The sequence below is a fragment of the Ictalurus punctatus genome, chromosome 12 (genome assembly GCF_001660625.3).
Source record: "Ictalurus punctatus breed USDA103 chromosome 12, Coco_2.0, whole genome shotgun sequence".
NCBI classification, from domain to species: Eukaryota; Metazoa; Chordata; class Actinopteri; order Siluriformes; family Ictaluridae; genus Ictalurus; species Ictalurus punctatus.
Window position 1 is genome coordinate 6,175,686 of NC_030427.2, and position 19,740 is coordinate 6,195,425.

The window sequence follows — 19,740 nt, forward strand, 5'->3', positions numbered from 1 at the left end:
TATAAAAGAGCTTATTGCATTTAAGTGCAAATAAAAATTGCAGTGGACAATTCAAGTGACAGATGTTTTCCATCTTTATTGTCCCTTGTTTTACTGTAGGATGTAGACTTTCAGAATACTGAGAGAGAGATGGCTCACACAGTCTTTGGAATCTACATTGTCAAAGCCAAAGGTGCAGGAGTGGAATTTCTGATCAGTAACTTACTGATCAGCACTATGTCTTTGTTTAAAAAATAAATAAATAAATAAAAATAAAAAGGGGGGGGGGGGTGGGGGTGATTTTAATTTTGAAGTGATTTTATTTATTAAGTTTATGGAAGATTGGAAAAAGTGGTGTATGAAAATTTGCACCGTGTAACACCAAATAAAATGTTCCGTATAATAAATTTGCTTTTTGTTGTTCGGATCCAAAACCAAGGTCCTGACTCTCTGTGGTCATTAAAAATACACTTCTCGTAAATAGTAAGGGTATAGTCCTGGTGAAATTCCCCCATTGGCCTTTATCCATCATGGCCCCTAATAATCCCTGAATTAGCTACATCACTCTGCTCTCCAGCAATAGCTGGTGTGTGGTGGTGTTCTGGCACACTATGGCTGCCATAGCATCATCCAGGTGGATGCTACACACTGGTGGTGGTTGAGGGATTTCCCCCCATACAGTGTAAAGCGCTCTGAGTGGCTAGAAAAGTGCTATATAAATGTAAGGAATTATTATTATTATTATTATTATTATTATTATTATTATTATTATTATTATTATTATTGTTGTTGTTATTACTATTATTATTATTTTGAAAATCTCTCAGTAATTATTTACTAGTTTTCAATTTATATTTACTGGTACTGGTGGCAGTTTTGTAGATCAAATTAAAATCAGTTGAGTTATAGTTACTTAACTTTATCAGGTAATGGAAGTACTTAACATTGTGTTACTATTACTTAATGTTTTCTTTAGTTCAACATAACTATGAAGTAAAAGGGACATATACTTAATACAAAAAGTTAACAAGTACAAATGGTTTGCATCTATTCTAATACCATTTATCATATTTACTTGAATTTCTCTAGTACATATTGAGGATTGCAGGAACCACAGTTGTGTGGAACTACTTGACGGCTTTTTAAAGTAAATCCAAATATGAAAAACATAGGGCTGCACGATTATGGCCAAAATGATGATCACGATTATTTTGTTCATTATTGAGATCACAATTATTCATTGATTTTAGGGACAACATTTTCACATTTAAATAAACCGACCGCTGCTTTCACCTCCATGTTGTGCTAAATTTCTGCTAATGTACAAATCTTTGATCAAATTAGATTGGTCCTTAAAGTGCATCATCTCCATCCACCCATCCATCTTCTACCGCTTACTCCTTTTCAGGGTCACAGGGAACCTGGGGCCTATCCCAGGGAGCATCGGGCACAAGGCGGGGTACACCCTGGACAGGGTGCCAGTCCATCTCAGGGCACAATCACATACACACTCACACACCCATTCATACACTACGGACACTTTAGACACGCTAATCAGCCTACCATGCATGTCTTTGGACTGGGGGAGGGAACCGGAGTACCCGGAGGAAACCCCCGCAGCACGGGGAGAACATGCAAACTCCGTACACACATAAGGCATAAGGCATAATCTGAGATTCCTGAGATACCTGAAATCTAACAATTTGGTGTCAGATGTGGGATTACTCCGGGCCAGGTGAGTGTCTTTTCTTTCCTCCCTGGTGCGGTGTAATTTCATACCCATAATTATAATTATAATAAGAGAAGTGAGTGATTATCTGTCGCCGATAATCTATACTCTGGTCTATGATCCTCTGTAACGTTGGTGGCTGCCTAATCTAATAATTATATTTTATATTTGTAGAATAATTTGCAAAACTGTCTGTGTGGTTTGCCTAAGAGAGTGTTATATTTGTATTGTAGTATTGTGTGTTTGGTATTATTGTGTTATTGTGCGTGATGTTTTCCAAGTTAGTTATGGGATGGTCTCCATCCAGCCCGGTTCTTCCATCTCCTGGCATGACACCCAGAGACTGGATTGAGACCGTGTTAGGCAGATTATATACAGTTCCATATTTAGATTGTTTATACTGCTGGTCAGTTGCATGCGCGCCGCAGCTTCAAATTAATTCACTTCGTAGTTCCTTTGAGCCGCGTGTATTTCTCAGGTCAAACGAATGATTTATGACGGGGAAGATGATCCGTCTTGGGATTATGAGTATATAGCAAAATGTTAAATGGGATGGCTTCGCCTACTCCCCTTATGGAATAAACATTATAATTTAAGGACAAATTACCTAAAATGTTCAATGTGAATAAGACACCTCGCGCACCACCACGTAGAACTAAAGTTTCAAGCCTAAATTCCAGCGCCGCCGCTGCTCCAATTTCGAAGCAAAAACCCACTCATGCTAAACCGCCCACACACCCAGCGCGCACTGTCCTGTCATGCTCATCTCCAATTGATCGGTCCTGATTATCGTTTAGGCACATCATGTCATTATTGTAAGAAACCTGGCCACTGGGCTCGTGACTGTTATGCCAAAAAACAGGATCATCTGCAAAAGAGAGGTATTTCCCTGTTTGGAAAATGAATGAAAGTGTTTTGAATTCCATGATGACGTTATTCTAAACACAGCACGCGCACAAGAGAGGGAGAGAGTCAATATATAAATAAATATTTAAAGGAGCATTAATAAAATAGAAATAAAAACATACTTCTGTAAAAGTTAAAATCAGTCATAATTCTTGATTTGATTAGTCTGGAGAGAACTTTTATGGCATCACAGTCTGTGTTTTGTGCCACTTTGTTTTTCTGCTCAGGTATAATCGGCATTTTTGCCTGAACAAAGATAAAATTTATCTGCTGACACTTGAATCTGTTCTCTCTGATGTACTTAAAACCAAAGATAAAAAACTGAAAAGTAAAATCCACATAAAAATGACCAAGTTGTTGTTTTTTTTTTTTAAAAAAGAGTGCAAACGAAATACTTTCTTCTTATTGCCATTATATATAATATTCAGGGATTGTTATGAATATTAGTACAAATTATTATAACGTTTGGATCATGAATTAATTTTCACTCATGAATTCATAAACATGCCGAAGTGTCCTTTTTAATTTTGCATTCTCGGGCTCTAAATTTCTAAACCTCTGATTGTGGAAACGCAGTAAATCTCCTAAATCAGCTCAATTTGTCAGAATATGTCTCATTCAGAATCAGATCCCAGTTTACAGACTCTCTAGACCACAAGGACATGCAATGTCCTATCAGCTAAGTCAAAACATTCTCATCCTGTGTATGTAAAACAATATCTCGTCTGAATCGAAAGCCCTTGATATTGATGTTATTGTTAATTCTCTGTTACAGCAAGGTGTTTTGAAGCCCTGTGTGAGTCTGTATAACACGCCTGTTAATCCTGTTCCCAAGCCTGATGTCACGTGGCGAGTTACACAAGACCTGTGTATCAATGTTGTGTTTTTCCTGTTGTTCTATTATTGCATTACATTAATACCTTCACACCATGCATGGTTTAGCGTGGTAGATTGTGCTCTGTTGTTTCAGTGTTCAGCCACTATTTGCATTTACGCAAGGGGACGACAGCTGACCTGGACACACCTGCCAAAGGGCTACGTTGGCCCCGTGTTTTCTCATGGGGTGAGACTCATTGCAAGATCTCCATGATGACGCTTGTATACTGCAATGCGGGACGATATTCTTATCACTGCTGAGTTAGAAGCTGCTGAACTGCAACTTTGAGACTGCTAGAACATCTGGCTCACAATGGATTCAAGGTTTTATGTACAAAATTGCACCTAGGTAAAACAGAAGTCAAATGTTTGGGTTTTCTCTTATCAAAAGGGCAGAGAAGGCTGTCGGACGGCCGGATGTCGGTTGTTTATGACTTCTCAGCTGCCTGCTACAAAACAGCTCAGGGCCATCGTAGATCCACTTTTGACTCCTGGGGCACATACTCCTGTGACACATACTATGCAAAAAATGCTTTATGTTCTTTTCTAGTCCTGGGGGGAGACTACATGAAACTTTACCATCTCTGCCCACTCATGAACACTCAGGGAGTGGCACAGGAACATGCTGGACTACCCGGCTGTCTGCGGGCAGTGGCTGGGAGTGCTGTTCTGTAGGTAATGATTGCAGAATGATTGGTTTCTGTTACCCTTTGGTGTTGCACAGGTGAAATGGGTATTATCCAACACTGAAACACAACACATGGCGGCTCAGCGCAGAAGTGGTTATGAAACTATCCTCTGTGCTACCGCAAATTTGACCATTAAATGCTCCACCACTCTTGACACAATTGCTCATGCTCTACACCTGCTAAATTCACAGGATGACACCATTCCTTTACCTGAAAATCATGATTGTTTAAAAGGAATTAGTTCTTCATGTAGCATTCTATCTGATCTGTCTGATACTCCTTTGTTTAACAGTTTGTTTAAAGTATGTTTTTGTAGACGGATCGTGTTCTAAGCCCGGCAATCTCAAATTCCACACTAGTCGAAAATCTAATCTCTTCCTGTGCTAAACCAACAGCTCTCGCGATCGTCAAAACAAAGTCGGCATCTCACATCATTCTCTATCAGGAGTGTTGTCTGATATGACCTCCAAATTTTGTATACGTGACTTACGTCCTCAAATAAAGACACATCTCTCACAATGTTTGATATGTCTACAAAACAATACCACTGATTCTGCTGTAAACCAGAGGCCTTTTTATGCTTTTTGAATGTCTCTGCAGGTCGGTTTTACCCATATGCCAACCGTTTTGACCGCATAGAATGCTATTGGTCATTGTATATCGTTTCTATGTGTGAGGGAAAATGCTAAAACTATTGTCAGGATTTTGGCGAAAGAGTACTGCCTGATCCCTTTAAATATTTATTTAAAGACATGCCGTTCTTACTGAAATTCGAATGATGCCATCTAAAACCACAGGCCTTTCACCCTTTGAGGTGTTATTTGGTCGAACCCTCTCCTACGGCTTGGAAAATGTCTACTAACTTTTCTCAGTCCACAGGAAGTGGTATTGATATTCATCTAGACGACTATGTGTCTAAATTGCTTGACGTGTTGTGTACGTGCTAAATTAAAATTACCTTTACCCCTCACAGTAAATCATACTTTTTTGTTCCAGGAGACCAGTGTTATGACCTCAGAAGGACCAATCTGGAGACATGCAAGTTGGTTAAAAGCTGTTAACAAATGAGCTATGTCCATTCTATTTTTCCTCCACCTATTCTCTATAACAGGTTTCCCATTCGAGAACGTACCTGTACCCCTGGCGAGGTCTGAGCATCTGGCCTGTCCTGCTGGCTGTCCCAACTCACACTTTACACATACAGCTTTTTCTGTATTAGCTCTAATCATAAAATCAATAATATGTTTTTACGTTATTGTCTTTTTCTGTTACTGGGACAAAATGTTTGTAACGCAAGTGTGAACGCAATCAGGCACGAGAAATGTGTAAAGGGTGCTGTCGAGCACTTGGTGCTAGCAGGGTGGGAATTTTTCCTCCTTAGAGTTTTTTCACCCACTACTGAGTGGGAGGTTTGGTTTTTTTTGTTAGAGTAATCCTCTCTTAACCTATGACGTAACAGTTAACCTATGACAGTTAACTTATGACGTAAGAGAATTCCTTTTGGTTTATTCTATGCTACACTAGAATAAAAGAGAGGATTGAAAGGAAATTCTCTTATATCATGTACTCCCTTATATTATGAACTGCTATCAAATACCTATGATGAATGTAATCATTTAATTACCTTGTATTCATGTAATTACCTTTTTAAATAAGCTGATCAACTGCTATCGTTGATTATATTATTATATAGTTCCGTGTCAACATGACACAGGACTTATTTTGTATTATGACTATGTGCTGTGTGTTTTGTTTCAATCTGTCTGACAACTGGACCAGTAGAAACCGTCCACGCACTGCTATCAGTGTATAAATACTTTTGGTTTGCATGAATAAAGTGGGATGTCTGTATGAGCATGCATGAAGTAAGCGCGTGTTCATTTTAGACCCCCCAGGCCTGAACACTCCACGGTAAACCACACTTGCTAAATGTTAGTAGAAGTTAATGGTAAAACAGGCTGGAAGGCATGACGGACGATCTGACGGGCATAAGGCATAATCTGAGATTCCTGAGATATGTGAAATCTAACAATTTATAACTAAGCACATTTTCTATCTTTACATTTTATTAGTTTTTCTGTTTGTTTGTTTATTAATTGTTCCTTTTAGATCGGCTCCCCCAGTACAGTGTTCCATGTCTGCTGATAATATTGTTTTTTGGGGGATTACATCAAAACATGCAACTGTAGTTGTCACTTCTAGTGATATCTGGCAACCCTGAGTTAAAGGAAGTGAATACGCTGTGTATTAGAGTTAGTGAAGGGAATGGAGGAGAGCAGCAGCATACTCCTCCTGAACAGTTGCTTATGATTATTAAATAATTTCTCACCAATCATAAAGAAGTTTGAATTAAACCCACCTTGAAGTGTTAGCATTATTATTAATTTACTCCGCCCAACCCCACTGTGTCTACACGAGCAGGTCACAGTCGCAGGTTCAGATCATTCTGCGTGATCAATAAAAGATGGCGGTTGTGAGCTCGGGAAGTTGAAGCAGATGATGTACAGAGTTACTTGTCATCATAATGGCTTCTCTGCAGTATTTACACACTTGTTTGGTTGACTGAAGAGATGAAAAGCAGTGTGAAAGTAACTGTTGTGCGGCGTTTATGCATTTTGGACTTCCTGTAGTTTTTATCCCGATTGTATTACAACTCCGAACAGGTCACTCGCACCGGTGTGAATAAATATTTATTCAGTCGCACAAAGTACTTTTCAGTCGCAAATGCGAGTGAAATGGTCGCACTGTAGAGCCCTGAGCTTATCTGCAAAGTTTTTTCCTGTTTGGCGTGATGACGTTTAATGTCCCTGACAACCTCTGTAGTGCCATTTAGCATCATGTTAGTTTCATGATTTTTCTTCACACAAAGCGATGGAGCACGAAGCGAAGCTGGCAGCTCAAGCACTAAACTGCTAACTCATTTCCGGGTTTTGGCATTACAAAATGACATCATCCCTGTGCCACTCTATGGTGACTGGCTGTAAGTTTAGGAAGCGCTTGATTTGATCTGCAGCGGAGTTTTCTATGAGCGGAGGACGAACTTTAAACGTCAACATCGCAGTCGATCATATTCATGTAATCGTGGGCAGTCAAAATCGTAATCGCAATCGATATTCGATTAATTGTGCAGCCCTAGAAGAACGTACAATATAACTCAACTATAGGAGACAGTAAATGTCCCCAAAATTTATGGAAGTGTTTTGATTGGCCAACATGACCACACACCAAATAGCAATAAACAAGCAATAAACCATTGCCTACTGACAAAGATGCAGATATGGCATTAAAGAACAAAAGCAGAAAAACATGAAAGTGAAAGTATAATTTATGGTGGACTGTGCTATTCATTCACCTATGAAGCACAGGGTTAATCTGCAAAGCCAATAAATGCATCGGAGAGCTGAAGCAAATGGGTTTTCATTGATGACCACAGGATTAACGAGTGCATCGGGGTAGTGAAGCCACCTGGGCTCAATATTTTACACATTGGGGGTTGGGTTAGAACCTTTCTATTTGTATTAACTTTTATGGCATTTATATTATATAGTATGTTTTTTATATGTCTATTCTTTTTGTATACACAAACCAATCAAAAAATGGACACTAAAAATGCAAATGTATTTTGATTTGAATTTACTGGAGGGTATAGTTAGGTTCCAGATAAGAATTTCAGAATTTTTGTGCAAAAATGAGTGATAGAGTGATAATTCCTGAAACAAATAGTTTATAGGCATCGACTTTTGTTACTGTCGCTGTGGAGATTCACACGTTCTCTCCATGTCATGTGGGTTTCCTCCGGGTGCTTACAAGGATAGATTTCGGATCCACCATCACACTGACCAGGATGAGGCACTTGCTGAAGATAAGTTGATGAATAAATGAATGAATGTCACATATGTAGTTCACGGGACAAAACAAAGGTCAAGTCAATTGACGCGAGCACCCATCTGGTGCTCATGCAGCACTGCTTGACTCCTTTACTACGTTAATCCACTCATATTTAGTAGCCTACCTACTGTATAAAAAATTAAAAGTCAAAAATATACTAGGCAGGTGCAAACAACAGATAATTGTAGGAGTGGGTGAGAGTTTTGAAAGTATTTCCTATTCTGATTTCTTTTTTCTGCTGCCAATTTTTCTCTTCGTAACTGCAAATTTTCCAAATGACACTCAAATCTTGCCTATAAAAAGGGCAAATCTAAAGTAAAATCCAATATTCTGAATGGTTATGTAGCCTAACAGTTAAGAGTACTATCCTCTGTTCATTCTAATGTTATTCTTTACATACAGTGCATCCGGAAAGTATTCACAGCGCTTCACTTTTCCCACATTTTGTTATGTTACAGCCTTATTCCAAAATGGATTAAATTCATTATTTTCCTCAAAATTTTACAAACAATACCCCATAATGACAACATGAAAGAAGTTTGTTTTAAATCTTTGCAAATTTATTAAAAATAAAAAACAAAAAAAGCACATGGACATAAGTATTCACAGCCTTTGCCAGGACACTCAAAATTGAGCTCAGGTGCATCCTGTTTCCACTGATCATCCTTGAGATGTTTCTACAACTTGATTGGAGTCCACCTGTGGTAAATTCAGTTGACTGGACATGATTTGGAAAGGCACACACCTGTCTATATAAGGTCCCACAGTTAACAATGCATGTCAGAGCACAAACCAAGCCATGAAGTCCAAGGAATTGTCTGTAGACCTCCGAGACAGGATTGTATCGAGGCACAAATCTGGGGAAGGGTACAGAAACATTTCTGCAGCACTGAAGGTCCCAATGAGCAGAGTGGCCTCCATCATCCGTAAGTGGAAGAAGTTTGGAACCACCAGGACTCTTCCTAGAACTGGCCACCTGGGGGAGAAGGGCCTTAGTCAGGGAGGTGACCAAAAACCCAATGGTTACTCTGACAGAGCTCCGGCATATCTCTGTGGAGAGAGGAGAACCTTCCAGAAGAACAACCATCTCTGCACCACTCCACCAATCAGGCCTGTATGGTAGAGTGGCCAGACAGAAGACACTCCTTAGTAATAGGCACATGACAGCCCGTCTGGAGTTTGCCAAAAGGCACCTGAAGGACTCTCAGACCATGATGAAACAAAATTCTCTGGTCTGATGAAACAAAGATTGAACTCTTTGGCCTGAACGTCAAGCGCCATGTCTGGAGGAAAACAGGCACCAGTCATCACCTGGCCAATACCATCCCTGCAGTGAAGCATGGTAGTGGCAGCATCATGCTGTGGGGATGTTTTTCAGTGGCAGGAACTGGGAGACTAGTCAGGATCGAATGCAGCAATGTACAGAGACATCCTTGATGAAAACCTGCTCCAGAGCGCTCTGGACCTCAGACTGGGGCGAAGGTTCATCTTCCAACAGGACAATGACCCTAAGCACACAGCCGAGATAACAAAGGAGTGGCTACAAGACAACTCTGTGAATGTCCTTGAGAGGCCCAGCCAGAGCCCAGACTTGAACCCGATTGAACATCTCTGGAGAGATCTGAAAATGGCAGTGCACCGATGCTCCCCATCCAATCTGATGGAGCTTGAGAGGTCCTGCAAAGAAGAATGGGAGAAACTGCCCAAAAATTAGGTGTGCCAAGCTTGTAGCATCATACTCAAAAAGACTTGGGGCTGTAATTGGTGCCAAAGCTGCTTCAACAAAGTATTGAGCAAAGGCTGTGAATACTTATGTACATCTGCTTTTTTTTGTTTTTTATTTTTAATAAATTTGCAAATATTTCAAAGAAACTTATTTCACATTGTCATTGTGGGGTAATGTTTGTAGAATTTTGAGGAAAATAATGAATTTAATCCATTTTGGAATAAGGCTGTAACATAACAAAATGTGGGAAAAGTGAAGCGCTGTGAATACTTTCCGGATGCACTGTACAAAGTCAAAATAATGACAACATTTTTCCACACCACTAAGTAAGTCAAAATGACAAGACATAGACGTCAAAATAATGACTTAGTATCTCGTTGTTTCTACTTACGAAGTAGTTATTCTGACCAAGTCAGTGTAAAGAAAATCTATTGCTATTATTATTTTGACTTACTATGTCAGTAGTTTGACTTAGATAGTCAGTGTGATTTTTTTGTATTGCTATGTCATTATTCGTGACTTACTATGTAGTTATTTTGGCTTAGTGTCTCATTATTGTGAGTTACTAAGTAGTTAGTAGTTGACTTAGTATGACAGTGTTAGAAAAATCCATTGCTTTGTCATTATTATGAATTACGAAAATGTTATTTTGGCTTACCAAGTCAATATAGTGACTTAGTAAGTCAAAATAACATCTGAGAAATAATAATGTTGAAAAGTCAGAGCAATTGAAAAAAAAAAGAAAATAAACAAATAAAAAAAATCACACCTTGAAGTTCCTCCCAAAAAGATTGTATCTTCTCTAGAATATACTACACCTCATACTTTGCCATGTTTAACTGTTATTCTGTCTCTCACTGTTCAAATAAATCTACCATTAAAATTATAGACTGATCATTTCTTTGTCAGTGGGCAAACGTACAAAATTAGCAGGGGATCAAATACTTTTTTCCCCTCACTGTACACCGATAAATTATCATCATCATGTTTTGTCACCACTGTTTAATTAATGAATCATGGACATAATAATAAATAATACATAAGTTAAGATAGGAATTTTTTTTTGTTGCTCTCTTAAACAAGATGTTGAGGAATACAGTCAAACTTTTGTATTCAGAACATAAAATAAACCCATTTGGCATGCACTGAAACTTATTTAAACTTGAATAATTTTATTTGTAAGTAAATGTAAACATTGTGTTGTTTTGCCTATTAACAACAAAGCACCAGTAATATTTTCTGTATCAGAGAATAAACTCCAGTGTTAATTTATTATGGTTTATCATTTACCCATCCCATACATCACGTAACTAACTGTGATTGGTTGCTTTACGTGTCATCAGATGGCCTCTTCCTGTCCTTGTGAGCTACAATGGGGCTCCTAATTCCTGTGAAGGAAGAGGGCACCGCAGATAAGCAATGAAGAGCACCGTTTTAACTGGACAAAGAAAAGTAACAACTGGTCGCAATACATCGCTGCTCATTTGAAAAAGTAACTCGTTACTGGAAAAGCTGCACTATTTTTTAAATAGCAGAGCTACTGGGGCGGCAGTGGCTCAGGTGGTAGAGCGGGTTGTCCACTAATCGTAGGGTTGGTGGTTCGATTCCCGGCCCACATGACTCCACATGCCGAAGTGCCCTTGGGCAAGACACTGAACCCCCAGTTTCTCCTGATGGCAAGTTAGCGCCTTGCATGGCAGCTCTGCTACCATTGTTGTGTGAATGGGTGAATGAGACACAATGTAAAGCACTTTGGAAAAAAAGCACTATATAAGTGCAGACCATTTATTTTACTGTTATGTTACTGAAAAATGTAGTTAAGTTAATAGCGTTGGCACTTTTAGTTAGCTACTCCCCAACACTGGATGTCAGTGAAAATAAGTTGAAATTCAAACGCAACTGGATTATGCAGCAAGACAATGATCCACAGCATAGGAGTAAATCCTAGTCCTAGAAGTAAGTGAAAGACTGATCTCCAGTTATTGGAAGCGTTTGATTGCCATTATTGTTGCTAAAGGAAACACAACCAGATTTTAAGTTTAAGGGGGCACTTCGTTTTTCACGTGGGTGATAGATGCTGGATAACATTTTTTGCTTCAATAAAAAGAAAAAAAAAAAAAAAAAAAAACACTTTATTGTGTGGACATTCAGGTTGCCTTTGTTTTATGTTGTATTTTGTTTGAAGATATAAAATTATTTTGTATGAGATATACACAATTATAATCAGACTGTTTCTGCCACCCATCTTTATATCCTACCTTATATTGTTTATACTTTTGATATACTTTTTCAAAACTTTTTTTCTGTAAATTCTATTGTATGTCTCGGAATATAAAAAAGCATTTCACTACACATTGTACTGTGTATGGTTGCAAGTAAAATTTGAATTTGGTGATGGCTACTCCCAGATGCACTGAACAATTTCTACACATGGTTCAAAGCACAGAACAAAATGCCTGCAGGGAAACCACCCCAGCTCACACAGACCAAGTACTTTGTTTGACTTTGTTTGCAGCAGACGTCAGGAAGACTCTGTCCAGAGTAAACCCATGGAAAGTTGATGGTCCTGACAACATATCTGGCCGGGTACACAGGGAATGTGCTGATCAGCTTCCAAATGTCCTCATAAACATCTTCAACATTTCTCTGAGCCAAGCAGTCATGACTGTGTGATTCAAGATGTCAACCAGCATTTATGTGCTGAAGAAATCATCTGTGTCCGGCCTGAATGACTACCAGCCCGTTGTATTCACAACTATCATCATGCAGTGCTGTGAGCAGCTAGTCATGAAACACAAAGAGCAGTCTTGCCATCACACTAGACCAATTCCAGTACACCTACTGTCCCAACTACTCAACAGAGGATGCTATATCTGCCATCATCCACCTCTCTGACCCATCTGGACAACATAGATTATAAGAACTAACAATGCTGTTCATAATTTTCAGTGCAGCATTCAACACAATCATCCCACAACAACTGATAACAAAACTGAGCCTGCTACTTCACCCTCCTGCCATCTGGCAGAAGGTACAGAAGCATCCATGCCACCACCACAGACACCCACCGCAACATTTTCTTCCCTGAGTCAGATATTCAACAACCTGCTGCCTCCCAATGCTTACCTGGGCTAGTCAAACACCTAACCCAGTATGACTCAATACCACTGCAGACCACACTTTACAAAGCTGCATCAGACACTTTATGGAATTGTGGAGGGGGGGCGTGCAGAAGCGCCGGTTTGTGAATGGATAGTGGAGCCGTAGAAGGTGAGTGGTAAGGAGTGCACGCCTGTGGGGAATTCTCTTAATGGATGTTCTGTGTTGCAGTGAGATGAGGTGAGGATAATAGGAAGAGAGACACACGCCGCGAGAGACAGAGTGCCACCAGTACAGACCCGTGTGTGTGTGTGTGAGGGCAGGCGTGCCCCTTCCTTCTTCCTCTCTCTCTCTCTATCGCCCTCGTGTCTCTCCTCCTCCTTCCCACGTCCCTGTGAGATGGTGGCCAATTTCCCCAAAACCCATGCCTGAACCCTTGCTTTAACTCCCCGTCCCTATGTGTCTGTCTCCTCTCTCCCCGAGGCTGGTGAATCCAGGTAATGCCTGAGCCAGTGTGCTGGCGCTGCAGTGAGCCTGGGCATTTCCAGGACCAATGCCACGTCATGGAGGTGGGACTGTTGGTCTGGCTCCCTGACATATTCCAACGTGTTTTCGAGGGGAGTTCAATCCACTCTTATGGAGACCACCTCTCTATATCCCAATTCACGGACGTTACTTCATTGCAGGGGGAAATTTCCGACGTGTTCTCGCCTATCATTAATCTCATACAACACCACATTGAGACAACCCTGGGGTGGTGGTACACAGCCGCCCCTATCGGCTGCTCGGACACAAAAAAAATGTAGTCCGGGACAGACCACAGTAGTCCTGGAAGGCTATGCTCGACATAGGGGTAATCGAGGAGTCCCACAGTAACTGGAGCAGTCTAGTGGTTTAGGTCCCAAGGACGATCCTGTTTTGTGTGGACATAAGAAAAGTCAACGTGGTGTCTAAATTAGACACATACCCGATGCGAGACATACCCAAAAGGAAGGGACGTGAATTGATGCAACCCAAACGTTGTGGAAAAGGCCATTTTTTCATGATGCATCGTAGTGACAAACTGCTCGATCGGTTAGGTGTGGCTCACTTTTATTCAACACTGGATATTGGCAGATCCCCTTGACTCTAATATCTCGTGAAAAAACTGCCCTTTCCACTTCATTTGGGTTACACCTATTCATGACCCTTCCTTTTGGGTTGTTCAGGGCCCCTGCAACATTCCAGCGCCTCATGTATACCGCTGCCTACTTACAAGACATTATTACCTACAGCAATGATTGACAGAGGCACATGCAGCATCTGAGAGCTGTTCTGAGATTGTTGAGGCAGGCAGGGTTCACAGTGAACCAAAAGAAGTGTGCGATTGGATGGGTGGAAGTATGGTATCTGAGCTTCCACTTGGGCCATGGGCAGGTGTGTCCTCAAATTGATAAGACAGCAGTGACTGCGGTCGCCCCAAGGCTTAAAAAGAAGGTGAAACAGTTTCTGTGGCTGGCTGGCTATTACTGTTGGTCCGCACCTAATTATTCAGACGTCACCAGCCTGTTGACTGATCTGACTAAAAAGAGAGCAGCAGATCCAGTCCAGTGGATGGAGCTGTGTCAGCAGGCATTCACTCAGGTAAAAGCTATGGCAGACCACTCTTACATCCTCCTGACTTCTCTCTCCCTTTTATTATACAGACAGACACATTGCACAGGGGGTTGGGGCCGTTTTATCCCAGGTGGTGGAGGGGGAGCAGCGCCCCGTGCTGTACATCAGCTGCAAGCTCTCTGTGTGAGAGATTAAATACAGCACAATAGGGAAGGAGTGTCTAGCCATTAAATGGGTGGTCCTCACCCTCCAATACTATCTGCTGGGATGGGCCTTCACCCTCTGTTCGGACCACGCCCCGCTCCAGTGGCTCCACTGCATGAAAGATGCCAACTCATGGATCACTCGTTGGTATCTGGCACTTCAGCCATTCAAGTTCATGGCGGTCTACAGGATATTTGTGTAAAAACACTGAAAAGCGGAAAAGAGAAAATAAAGAAACGCTTTGAGTTGGTTCAAGCCTGTCTACGACTTCCTCCTTTCTGCCTGAATGGTGGAAATACATTACAGGAACAGTAAACAATTTGCTGCTACAGATATCCCTATTACTGCTACATTACCAATAGTTTACAGCCAGTCAGAGTGCCCATGCTGACCACTTTCCACCACTGAAAGCACCTACAATGGGCACGTGAGAGCATCAGAACTGGACCATGAAACAATGGAAGATAGTGGCCTGGTCTGTTGAATCACATTTGTTTTTAATATCATGTGGATGGCTGGGTGGATGGCACACGCAGTGCATCGCTTTTCTGGGGAAGAGATGGCATCAGGATGCACTAAGGCAAGCCAGCAGAGGCAATGTGATGCCCTGGGCAATGTTCTGCTGGGAAACTTTGGGACCTGGATTTCATGTACATGTTACTTTGACAGAGCTGTTTTAGCAGCACAAGGGGGACCTACACCATAATAGGCAAAATTTTAGTGTTATGGCTGATCGGTGTATGAACATATATTGATTCTAAACACTCAATCTAATCCTGTCTAAGTTATAATATCTCAACCTTGCCTCTTTTAGTTCCACCTGCTATCCCTTCACATATCTTTGAAAACAGAGTTATCCCTCCCTCTCATCACATCCCACTCTCTCTCTAAATGTGCTACATTGCCATGGTAACACCACTGCCCTAATAAGGTGGCTTAGCAGATTGCTGCTGAATTACTGCGCTCCCACATGCAAGCTTTATATGCCACAAAGCATATCCATATGAATAAATATTATCCTATGGAATGCATGAGCTGCACATGTACAATGGATGTAAAAAGTCTACATACCCCTGTTAAAATGGCAGGTTTTCATGTGATTGACAAATTTGAAACCAAGATAAATCATGTCAGAACTTTTTCCACCCACAATGTGAAATTACAACATAGAAAAATTAAGTGAAATACATCAGAAACATTTTAGGGAAAAATAAAAAACAAACTTAGCTGCATAAGTGTGCACACCCCTAACCTAATACTTTGTTGAAGTATCATTTGATTTTATTACACCACTCACTCTTTTTGGGTAGAAGTCTATCAGCGTGGCACATCTTGACTTGGCTATAAATTTCCTCTCTTTCTTGCAAAAACATTCTAAATCCGTCAAATTGTGAGGGCATATCCTGTGCACAGCTCGCTTCAGGTCACCCCACAGATTTTCAGTTGGATTTAGGTGTGGGCTCTGGCTAGGCCATTCAAAAACATAGATCTTCTTTTGGTCAAGCTATTCCTTTGTTCAGTTGGATGTATGCTTTGAGTCATTGTCATGCTGAAAGGTGAAATTCATTTTCATCGTCAGCTTACCAGCAAACACCTGAATGTTTTGCACTAAAATTGTCAGGTATTTGTAGCTATTCATGATTCCCTCCACCAGGCCATTTCTGGCTGAAGAAAAGAAGCCCTAAAGCATAATGCTACCACCACCATGCTTCAACATGGGTATCTTCTGTTGATTTGCTTTTTTTTTGCACCAAGCATACCTTTTGGAATTAGGGAATTATTATACTTTTTGGAATTGGTCTCATCAGACTGTAACACATTTGCCACATGGTTTGATTTAGTTGGGCTTAGATTATTTTGTGATAAAGGGCTTCCGTCTAGCCACCCTACCCCATAGCACAGACATGTGAAGAATATGAGAGATTGCCGTCACATGCAGAGTAATCAATATTTGTCAGATATTCCAACCACTCCTTTAAAGTGCACCTTCTTTGTTTTTGTTTTTTGAGATATTACATTTCATGTAGTATGTAATATAGCTGTGTGTATGTAAAAAGTGTGAGCTGTGTGAAAAAAGCTGTGTGAATGTAAAAAGTCTGCAAAGTGCACGGCAAATGGAGTTATTGACTACCAAAAGAAAGAACCGATTCTGAACACCTGAAACAAGTCGTTAGTAACTCCAGACTTACTTCCTATACTAACCTACATAATTTGGTAACAAAATCACCTCTGGTCTTCAATGGCTGCTCGCGAACAGCTTGTATACGATTATCACTATCGGACTCGGGCTCAAATTAATATTGTTGTATATGTGTACAGCCAGTGCACAGCTGTTAGCTGTTAGCCTCTGCTAACAGACATTTTTTCAGATGCAGCTGAAACTCTGATATGGTAGTGGGCATTTCCTTTTCGACACACACTGTAAGCCCAATCACAACAGACTAGGATATCTGACCAATCAGAGCAGAGAAGGCTCTCTGAAAGGAGTTCAGAATCAATCCTTTAGAATGGATCCTTGAATTACACTTGGGGAGAAGTAATGCTGCAATTTAAATTATGGGCAAATTAAAGTGTTTTTTGACCTTGGATGCATATAGGTCTATAGTATGAGACATTTAAAACAAAATTAGGCACGTTTCAAAACCATAATAGGTGCACTTTAATGCCCGTAAGTCTCTTGGAAGCCTCCCCGATAAGATTTTGTCTTGTTCTTTTTTAAATTTTGGAGGGACGTCTTATACTTAGTAATGTCACTTTGCTGCTCCATTTTCTCTACTTGTTGATGATAGCCTTCATGGTGTTCAATGGTACATCTAATATTTTGGAAAATCTTTTAAACATCTCTCCTTATCAATTCCTTTCGACAGTGAGATGCTGTACATGCTTTGTAAACTCTGTGTCAACAGTAAGATGAAACTAAGGTGTCAAGAAAATCCTACAGAAAAAGCTGGTCTTTATTTGGACTTAATCAGAATAATTTAATTGATGACAGCTGTCAGAATGTTATGAATCTCCGGAGGGAATTCGGGACTTCAATTCCCAGCAGCCATTACACCTCTACATCATGGTAACATGACCACCCGCACCTGACTCTCATTCTGTTAACGAGCACCTGTGTGTATGTAAGTCTCAGTTTGTACAGCACTGGGCGTCTGGCTTTGTTCTGTCCACTGTTGTAATGTTGTTATGCTCTCTCTTCTCCCAAGTCTTGGTTTATTTTTGTTTCCCTGTTCACGTATGCTTAGTGTCATTTGTGTTTTGCTTTTACTCTTATTAAACTTTGAATCTGCACACGCATTCGCCTCCGCATTCGTGACAATGATAATTATTTTTGAACATGAGATTGAATGTGATTATTCATTAATCATGAACGTGATTGAATGCAGTTCATTGTGAACCCAGATAAATCCCCAATTATAAAACGGGTATGGACACTTATGCAGCCTGGTTATTGTACCTTTTCTATTTTTCCCTAAAATGTTTCTGATTGTTTTTCACTTAATTTTTATATGTTGTAATTTCACATTGAAGTGGAAAAAGTTCTGTCATGATTTATCTTGGTTTAATTTTTTTCACCACAAAAACCTGCCATTTTAACAGGGGTGTGTAGACTTTTTATATCCACTGTAGCTGGCTTCTGCAGTTACCTTTTTTCCCTGTAACTCACCATAAAGTGAGGCTGTGTGAGAATCCGCCTCAACTCTTTAGCCTCCATGTTCTCTGGGTAACAGGAGATTGTCTCCAACACCTCTTTGGCTCTCTGAACAGCATCGCTGGGTGGATTTCTGATCTGTGGTGAAGACCTTGTGTTGATCTTGTCATAAAGCTGCAACAGACAAATTATATTATCTTAACACTAAAATACTATTAATCTAGGATTACTTATTACTCTTTTTGTACAAATTTCAATTAAGTTTTTTGTCAGATTTTTCATTTTAAGAAATCCAGGATTTTTTTTTGTATATAATTAAATATTCTGCAAAAGTTTTAGGTACCCTAATTTATTATACAAATTTTGTCTGTGTTTGTGTTCTGCATTACTGTGAAAAATAGCCATTTAAAAACTGCAAAGTCAACACTCAATCCTGCAAAGAGCACAAAGACAGGATGCAATCTACAGCCAATTGTTTCACTGTGTGTATGTTACTTTAAACCGCATAACATTTTTCTGTTCAAACGCAGCAAAGTGTCGGTTCAATCATATATCCTGTTGTCTGTGGAAGCACAGTTGAGGTCACACTCTGAATAACAATGTTATGCTTGTTTATAGAAGTATAATAATGCCAAATGTACTCAAGGAAAAATGGCATGTTGAATTACATAAATTGAATAAAAACATAACACTGTAAAGTGTTCATCTAGGTGTCAGCTATAACACACACCTTTTATCAAAAATCTAAAAGGTGTTCATCATACCCAACACCTACAGGAACACTTTCCAGTTGGGTTTGTGACTAAGTCATTCTCTTCAAATGCTATTGAGCTTTAATCTATGGTATATTTTGTGTATATGTCCATACGGTATAAAACATCACACTGTTTAGATATGATTTGACAGTTTATTTAATTAAATATCAAAAATGTAAAAGGTGTGTGTTATAGCTGACACCTAGATGAACACTTTACAGTTGGTTTTATGACCAAGTCATTCCCTTCAAATGCTACTGAAGCTACAAACATGTATACCAATATGTAACTTTAGAGATGGTCCCTTAATTTGTGCCTATCTGCGAATACTGAACGTCCAACGTCAAGCCAACTTTATGCCAGTCCGCTAGGTTCATCTTCTCTTGTGGCATGTCAGCACAATCCCACCACTATGGGGCGGCCCAGAGCAACATGTTACAGTAGTATCAACAATCCATTGCTCTTCCTGTGAGACCCGGATGTGAAGACTTGAATCTTAAGACCTGAATTTTTGCAGCCTGAATTTGTGAGGGTGAAAGAGAATGTGTTGAAATATTACCTGACGAATAATGAAGATGGGATTTTAACAACTGAATATTTTGGAACTGTATTTTAGGAAGGTGAATATGTGTGCATTGAAT

At 40.0% G+C, this 19,740-nt stretch overlaps 1 protein-coding gene across 4 annotated transcripts in view; it reads right to left on the reverse strand.

The window, feature by feature from the left end:
* The window catches only part of caskb (calcium/calmodulin-dependent serine protein kinase b), a 137,917-nt gene that overhangs the window by 60,884 nt on the left and 57,293 nt on the right, over positions 1 to 19,740 (reverse strand). For all 4 annotated transcript variants that reach the window (XM_047158984.2, XM_017482101.3, XM_047158985.2 and 1 more), the window contains one exon: positions 18,360 to 18,518. In XM_047158984.2, coding sequence (XP_047014940.1) covers positions 18,360 to 18,518 — 159 coding nt within the window. The remainder of the gene's footprint in view (positions 1 to 18,359; positions 18,519 to 19,740) is intronic.